This window comes from Miniopterus schreibersii (genome assembly GCF_964146895.1).
Source record: "Miniopterus schreibersii genome assembly, chromosome: 3".
NCBI classification, from domain to species: domain Eukaryota; kingdom Metazoa; phylum Chordata; class Mammalia; order Chiroptera; family Miniopteridae; genus Miniopterus; species Miniopterus schreibersii.
In genome coordinates, this window is record NC_138103.1 from 27,339,147 (window position 1) to 27,347,867 (window position 8,721).

Sequence of the window (8,721 nt, forward strand, 5' to 3'; positions counted from 1 at the left end):
CTTGAAACATCACAGGGTCTGAACTGGTTTTGCCACGACTGGAGGAATTTTGAGATTGAATGCGTATTCCCATCCTAATTTTATTGTACTTCACTTTTTTGAACTCTAAAGATGGTTTCACCAAGCTGATTATTTTAGGGGGAAGGAAACCTCTCTCGTCACTATTTATAACAGAGAAACAGTGGGTGCAGTTTCAGTGTCCAGCAGGTAGAGAATGGATCAGGGTGATCCATTTGGAAAAGTGCTCCCAGTACGTTCCGTGAGAAACAAAACTGTCTGGCTCGAGACAAGTTATACCCAAAACAGAGGGGGACCAAAGGAAATCACAGTTTACAGTGGGATCTCCATTTTGTTTAGAAAAATTAATATACAGGCTTTCAAAAGGGTGGAGTAGGACAATGCTGTGCTCACCTCCTCCCACGACCACATCAAAATTACTGCTAACCTACAGAACAGCCGTTATTGAGAAGCCCCTGAAGCCTAGCTGAGCAGCCTCGTAACAGGACAGACAGAAGAGGCCACGCTGAGACTGGTAGGAGGGGTGGGGACCCCACGCGTGACCGCTTCAAATCTAGAGGCTATCTTGGCTTCCGAGGTCCCCCATGGAGTGAGGGGTCTCAGCCCCACACGGGGCTCCCCAGCCCAGGGTTCCAGTGCTGGGAAGAGACATCCCCATAACTTCTGGCCGAGAGAACCAGCAGAGATTGTGGCTGAGTGGGGCAGAGAGCTGCTGGGGACCTGGTGTTCCTCTTAAGGGCCCACACAGACTTCATTCGGACTCGCTCGAAGCTCCGGCGCTGGGGCAGCATGGGAAGGAAGTGAATTTCTGGCTTCAGGGCAAGGGCTGGAGGGACAGCTTTCTCCCAGACGTGAGGGCTAGCAGATGCCCTGGCTCCTTCGTGGAGCCCGCCCTCCCACCACAGCCTGCGGGCTCAGGCAAGTGCCCGAGTCTCCATCAACCTGCTAACACCCTTCACCCCGACCTGTTGATTCCCTGAGACCCCACCCTGCCCCAACTGCCAGGCCCACCCAAGCTGCTTTCACTGGCTTTTCCACACAAAGGGCCTGTCTTGGCTCATACTGCAGACTTCTCTAAAATTTCTCAAAGGTTCACAAATCCCAAACAAGCAACATCTGGCCTCCGCGTGCACTGTACCTCTTGCTAAGCAACCCTAGGCCTGGACTAGCTGCAACCTGCCTCTCCCAGGCACCTCCAAGCCCAGCACAAGTGACAGCCATGTGCAGATCACTTTGAAGCTCATACCAAGTGGCCCCAGGCAGTGGCTGAACTTGGCCTGCACCAAAAATCCCTCCTAAGAGGCCCCAGAACCAGCACACCTGGTGGCCAGCTTCAGCCCACACGAGAGCACCACCCAACCACCTCAACTAATGACATACCCAAGGGCAGACTCGGCAGGCACCAGAGGCCTGCCAGAGTGAATTCTGCTCCATGGGGTCAGCGCCTGGACGACAGCTCCATTAGTAAGGATGGATTTGTGCTGATTCACCTGTACTTTGTTGCCGGTGTGGCTCCTCGTGTTCCTCTGCGTTCTTGCTCTTCGGATGCATAATCTCAAACCCCCAAATGATCATTCACGCAACACATGGACTGAGCTTGAGTTCCTGGGATAGGACTAGACAGGCTCGTTTACATTTCTCACCTAGAACTTAAGTGAATGTGTTTATCATTTAACCAAAGGACATGATAACATCAACTCTGCTCTTACTCTTAACCCTGTCTGAGCATTTTTGTGACTGTGTTAAATTGTTTTTCATAGGATGTCTGTCTGCTACTTAAATGTCCTCTTGGACACATTTATATGTCTTATTTCTTTTTATTCGCCCTTTAAACTGAGAATAACAACAAAGGTAATATACCTTTAAACATCCTTCCTTTAAAATCTAGTTAGGCTGACTGAAGTATTGGGACTACGAACTAAATAAAAGCGACTGTGCCCTTTTCCCCTTTGACATCACCATTAAAATGCAGAGATTCAAATATCAATTAAGGCCAAGCCATCTTGTTTTCCTGCAGCTAAATGTTCTTAAGATTTTAAAAAATGCATTCTGAGCTTCTGAGTAATGGCACTTTCACATTTTTAGAGGAGAATCGGGCTAATTTTCTGTAATTTCTAAATTTCAATTTCTGTTTCAAGGAAATACAAATTCATCTAATATTACAAGCTCTGCAGCAGGTGTTGAAGATCTTAACATCGTTCAGGTGACAATTCCAGGTATGGAAGTTTATCTGGCTTTATCATAATTTATATTACATTTTTATTTTGTTATATTTTAACCACTTTATGACATGGATTAGTCTCTTGGAGTTTTTTGGAGGGGGACAGGGGGCTTAGTTTACCCTGTCAACTCTGGAATGACAATTCAGGAATATAAAATATGCTGTAGGTTCCCACACTGAATATCTTGCTTATATCAAACATTGTTAATCAGATATATTGATCTCCTAGCCATTCCCTGGCATTACGTGGAAAGTACACCTCAGGGCAGACAACTCCAAGCACTAGCTACCATTGAATTGGAATTGGCCACAGAGGTGAAATTTATTTGCTTCCCATCAAGTAATAAATGTATGTAAAATATATCCGGAGAGCCCGGCCAGCATGGCTCAGTGGTTGAGCATCAACCTATGATCCAGGAGACTGCTGTACAATTCCCGGTCAGGGCACAGGCCAAGGCTTGATCCCCAGCAGGGGGCATGCAGGAGGCAGCCGATCAGTGACTCTCATCATTGATGTTTCTCTCTCTGCCTCTCCCTTCCTCTCTCTGAAATCAATAAAATATATTTTTTAAAAATAAAATTATATATATACACACACACATATATACATACACATACACATATGTGTATATATATATATATGGAGAGATACAACAAAGTCTAATTGCATAGTTCCTCCAGGGAAGGAAACTGAGAACTGAGATAAGGATGGGAGAGAAACATTTCACTGTGTACTATTTTATATCTCTTGAATTTTGAATCATGTAGTTGCTTTATTTATTCAAAATTAAATAAAATAAAAATTTTAAGTATTGAAAAATATTCCCTTCTAATCTTAATACATCTTATTCCTTTTACATGTCATATTGGATTGGATTTCTTTTATTAAGTTGAAGAGTTATAGTGAAAGTGGACATCCTTGTCTTTCAAGATAATTGAAAATGTTCCTGAAAGTAGCATGTAGTATGTTTATATAGAGTTATAATTTGGAAAATTCTATACCATTTGTAATGGCTTCCATTTATAAATTTACAAAATGCTTAATTTTGCTAAAACTAAACTGAATTATAAGCCATATAAAGTGTTTTTTCATATGCTAACAGGCATTTCCTCTAACAGCTTTTTTGGGGGTAAATATATTAATAATCCTAGTTTGCTTATTTGTTTAATTATTTTTAGATAATGAGAAGGAAAGATTATCAAGCATTGAAAAGATTAAACAACTAAGAGAACAAGTCAATGACCTCTTTAGCCGAAAATTTGGTAAGTTCTTTTCATATCCAAAATTTATATATTTGAAATATTTCTTTTTAATTGAATACTTTACCTAAGAAACTGATCTTTCTGTGAAAGAGCTATGATCAAAATTAGTGTGTATTCTTACTGAAGAGCTTTTACATGGAAACACTAATTACAATAATAAAAATAAAAATAATAATAATAATAGCTATCTTTGATTTACTGCATTCTTACCATGGCTGAGCATTGTTTTTAGTGCTCAACACATGATTAAACATTTAATCCTCACAAAAACCTTTTTCAGTAGACACTATGATAATACCTATTTAATGGATAGAGACACTAAGTCTGCTATACTACCCACTGCCAGTTTCAAAACCAGTAAGATTATTCATACATCATAGTACTACTGGAAATTAAAGTAATAATGGCTGATCAGCAGTGTTGTCCCTTGATATGAATGACTTTAAAATCCTGACATTAAAGATAAAGCATGATTTGGGTTAAGTAAATGAAGAATGCAACTAATTTTTTGCTGTTTTTCTAATCACAGGTGAAGCCATTGGAGTGGATTTCCCTGTGAAAGTTCCCTACAGGAAAATCACATTCAACCCTGGCTGTGTGGTCATCGATGGCATGCCCCCGGGGGTGGTATTCAAAGCCCCTGGTTACTTGGAAATCAGCTCCATGAGAAGGATCTTGGATGCTGCAGAATTTATCAAATTCACAGTCATTAGGTAAGTGAGAGTTCCCCTCTTGGTCATGAAAATGAATCTGCAGATAGTAACTTGCCTGAAATGGACAAGCAGGAGCATAGGGACCTTTACCCCGGGAGGTGGGTGGTGGTTCCCTGTGGTCAAGGATGTGGCAAGCTGCCTCTCAACCCATTTTATCATATTCTGCTTCTGTGACCTGTGTGTCCCTGTTCCTGTTTCTTGGTGATCATGGGCAGCTATCAGTTTTATCTCCCACTGCCTAGCATAGAGCTGACGCTCACAAAAGTTTGTCAGATAGAACTAAATGGACAGGAGAGGAAAAATGAACGTTGTTGCATTCACCAATGTCTCTTTCTCTTCAGACCACTTCCAGGCCTTGAGTTTAGCAATGGTGAGTATTTTGGGGTGGTGAGATCATTCCAGCAACCACTGTGCAGTGGGAAGTGTCTTGGCAGGAACTGACCACGGGCTTCTTGCTTCTTGAGCCTTAGAGCAAAGCATGCTGCTCTTTATATGCATTTTATTTTTTCCTGCTTGTTGCAGAGTCTTTTAATTCTGTTCCTTGAGTTTTCTTAGCCAGGCATTTTTTCTCACACATCAATGTGATGGACCTTGCTGCACAGCAGACTGTGTATGTGTGAGCTCTTTGTGGTCAGCGCTCATATCATAATACTGAACCTCTCAGTTGGTAAATAGTGACTACCTAGCCACCAGCCCCACCTCCTGGGTCCCCCACCCCCAAACTCCCACAGTTCAGAACCAAAAGGGGTACCACCTGGCTCAGCAGGTACTCCCAGAATCTCCCCTACCATCCCCTCAGTGCTGAGGTTGACATCTGTTCTGATGGAGCAATGCCCCAGGCACTCTGCTGGTTAAATATTTTTAATGTCTCCCCTGGAATTCTTGTAAGCAAGTCAATATCCTATAGGGTGAGTGAGGTAGAAGGTATAGAGATGCTCTCAAGATCTTCAATCACTAGGGAACCTCCTTACTTAAAGTTTGGAAACTAAAGTATCCTTTTCAAACACTCAGTTATTACTCCTAAACTCATCTGGTTGTTAAATGGTTTTTTACATTTTTAATAGCTTTATTGAGGCATAATTTACATGCCAGAAAATTCACTTGTGTAGACTGTACACAATTCAGTGGTTTTTAGTAAATTTAGGGAGTTGTGCAACTATCAGCACAATCTGATATTCCATTACCCCCAAAATATTCCTCCTACCCATTTTCAGTCATTTCCCATCCCCACCCCCAGCCCCAGGCATTCCAACCACTAAGATGACTTTCTGTCTCTGCATGTATTTTTTCTTTTTCTTCCTTCCTTCCTTCCTTCCTTCCTTCCTTCCTTCCTTCCTTCCTTCCTTCCTTCCTTCCTTCCTTCCTTCCTTTCTTCTTTCTCTTCCTTTCTTTCTTTCTTTCTTTCTTTCTTTCTTTCTTTCTTTCTTTCTTTCTTTCCTTTCTTTCTTTTCTTTTTTCTTTTTCTTTCTCTTTCTTTCTTCTTTCTCTCTTTCTTTCTCTCTTTCTCTCTCTCTCTCTCTCTCTCTCTCTCTTTCTTTCTTTCTTTCTTTCTTTTTCTCCCTCTCTCTCTCTTTCTTTCTTTCAGTTCAAGCATTTAATTTTCTATCGAAAGTCTACCAAAAGTGAGTTTTTATGTCTGTGCTCTCTCAGAGTAAAGCTTACCTGCATTGTGGCCAGGTTCTTTAAATTTAAAACAAGTAAGTTCTGTGCAGTTCTCTGGCTATCACCTATGTCTTTTGGTGATAGGTAAATCGTATAGCTTCTGTGCCCTTTTCCATCTCTGATTTCAAAGTTCTCTTGAGAATCAAATGAAAAAAATATGTTAAATGCAAATATAGTTTCACATCATTCCTGTTTAAGCCAAATGTGGCAAAACAGAGCTACTTGCTGAACTTCACCAAAGATGTCTTTTGTTTGGTTCATATACATTTTAAAAATGAGAATCTGTCCAGTATTTAAAAGCCAGGAACTTTTTTATGAAAATCAATTTCCAGGTTTTCTTTAGGAATCTGAAGCTCCAGCTTCAGTGGGCCCATTTCCCTGTGGCAGCAGTTTGCTGGGGCTGAGTGTTAGCTGTCCCTCTCTGCCAGGGTGGGTTACTCTCCAGTTAACCACACCCCTTGGCCACTTTCTCTCTCCCGTGTATCATGCTTTCGCTGCTGTTTTTCTAATAGTAGAGTTAAAAGAAAAGTGAAATATTTCTTGTCTCCATGTCTCTATCAAAAGTGGGAAAAAGAAAGATAGACCAAGAGGGCCGTGTGTTTCAAGAAAAATGGGAGAGAGCATATTTCTTCGTGGAAGTGCAGAATATCCCTACATGTTTAATATGCAAACAGAGCATGTCTGTGTCAAAAGAATACAACCTAAGACGCCATTATCAGACCAACCACAGTAAGCACTATGACCAGTATACTGAGAAGATGCGTGATGAGAAGCTTCATGAGTTAAAAAAAGGACTTAGAAAGTATCTCTTAGGGTCATCAAAAATTGTGTGTCCTGAGCAAAAACAAGTGCTTGCAAATGTGAGTCCAAATGAAAATGCTGCTGTGCAGCCTGTAGAAGATGTGACCGGGAACTTATGGGAGAAACTACGTGAAAAAATCAAATCATTTGTGGCATACTCCATTGCGATCGACGAGATCACAGATATCAATAATACCACCCAGTTGGCCATATTCATCCGTGGCGTTGATGAGAATTTTGATGTGTCAGAAGAACTTTTGGATACAGTGCCCATGACAGGTACAAAATCTGGAAATGAGATCTTTTTGCGTGTTGAGAAAAGCCTTAAAAAGTTTAATATTGACTGGTCGAAACTAGTAAGTGTGGCCTCAACTGGCACCCCTGCCATGGTAGATGCGAACAATGGGCTTGTTACAAAACTTAAGTCCAAGGTGGCCATGGTTTGCAAGGGCTCGGATCTGAAGTCCGTGTGCTGCATTATTCACCCGGAGTCACTCTGCGCTCAGAAGTTGAAGATGGACCACGTCATGAACGTGGTAGTGAACTCCGTGAACTGGATATGCTCCCGGGGCCTGAACCACAGCGAGTTCACAACGCTGCTCTATGAGCTGGACTGCCAGTACGGCAGCCTCCTCTACTACACGGAGATTAAGTGGCTCAGCCGTGGGCTCGTGCTGAAGAGATTTTTTGAATCTTTGGAAGAAATTGACTCCTTCATGTCATCCAGAGGAAAGCCCCTGCCCCAGCTGAGCTCTCAAGACTGGGTCAAAGACTTGGCCTTCTTGGTCGATATGACAATGCATCTGAACACTCTGAACATCTCTCTCCAAGGCCATTCACAAGTCGTTACGCAAATGTACGACTTGATCCGGGCGTTTCTGGCAAAACTGTGCCTTTGGGAAACTCATTTGGCAAGGAATAATCTGGCCCACTTTCCCACGCTGAAATCGGTTTCCAGAAATGAGAGTGATGGCCCGCACTACATTCCCAAAATTGTGGAATTAAAGACTGAATTCCAGAAAAGACTGTCTGATTTCAAACTGTATGAGAGTGAACTGACCCTGTTCAGCTCCCCCTTCTCCGTGAAGATCGAGAGTGTGCACGAAGCGCTGCAGATGGAGGTTATCGATCTTCAGTGCAACACGGTGCTGAAGACCAAATACGACAAGGTGGGAATACCGGAGTTCTACAAATACCTCTGGAGTAGCTACCCGAGGTATAAAAACCACTGCGCGAAGATTCTCTCCATGTTCGGGAGCACCTACGTTTGTGAACAGCTGTTTTCCATTATGAAACTGAGTAAAACGAAATACTGCTCCCAGTTACAGGACTCACAGTGGGACTCCGTCATCCACATCGCGACCTGAAGAGCATGCTCCTGGCGGCGCCCCGTGGGGTGTAAGACTAGAACCCCTGGGCCCAAGGGACCTTGAAATGGGAAAATGAATTATTAAATGTTTCTGTTTTTCGGGGTTTTTCACTGTGACTCGGAAATATAATTTGCAGTATCATACCTGTTTTTATGACATTTTATGCTTCACTATAGTCCAGTAAAAATCAAGAAAGTTTTCTTGTATTTCTAGGAGTTGACTTTTCTTATGCCTGACCCGTGTCACTCATTCACATAATTGCTTGACCCCTGTAGGTGTCGGGGCTGGCACCTCCAGGTTTAAATCAGTCAACAGAGACCAGGAGATAAACGGATGTGCGTATTCACTGAGGGGCACATATGCACATACACATTTATCACGCACACGCACACGCACCCTTTTGAGTGGTGTCCCTGTGGCCTAACACGATTCCACGTTTGAGTTCACAGACTGTAGTCTTGTGTTGTCAGCCTCGACCTCCACATGAACCCAGAAAGGGAGAGCTTAAAATGGAAAACCCCAAAACAAGTAACATGTGCCTTAAAAAGGCAAAGAAAATTGAGGTTTGGGAGTTGTCTTTTTTATAACTTTAAAATTCCGAATTTATAGAAAAGTTGCAGAAATGAAAATAGTATGAACACTTATATGCCTTTTAGCCAGATTCTCATAGTGC

General features: G+C 42.3%; 1 protein-coding gene across 3 annotated transcripts in view; it reads left to right on the forward strand.

The window, feature by feature from the left end:
* LOC308554696 (general transcription factor II-I repeat domain-containing protein 2) overlaps positions 1–8,254 on the forward strand; it is a 50,352-nt gene extending 42,098 nt beyond the window's left edge. For all 3 annotated transcript variants that reach the window (XM_081132085.1, XM_081132084.1, XM_081132086.1), the window contains exons 12-16: positions 2,157–2,234; positions 3,419–3,502; positions 4,032–4,215; positions 4,557–4,585; positions 6,442–8,254. In XM_081132085.1, coding sequence (XP_080988211.1) covers positions 2,157–2,234; positions 3,419–3,502; positions 4,032–4,215; positions 4,557–4,585; positions 6,442–8,045 — 1,979 coding nt within the window. In that variant the 3' untranslated portion in view covers positions 8,046–8,254. The remainder of the gene's footprint in view (positions 1–2,156; positions 2,235–3,418; positions 3,503–4,031; positions 4,216–4,556; positions 4,586–6,441) is intronic.
* Positions 8,255–8,721: the final 467 nt, after the last annotated feature.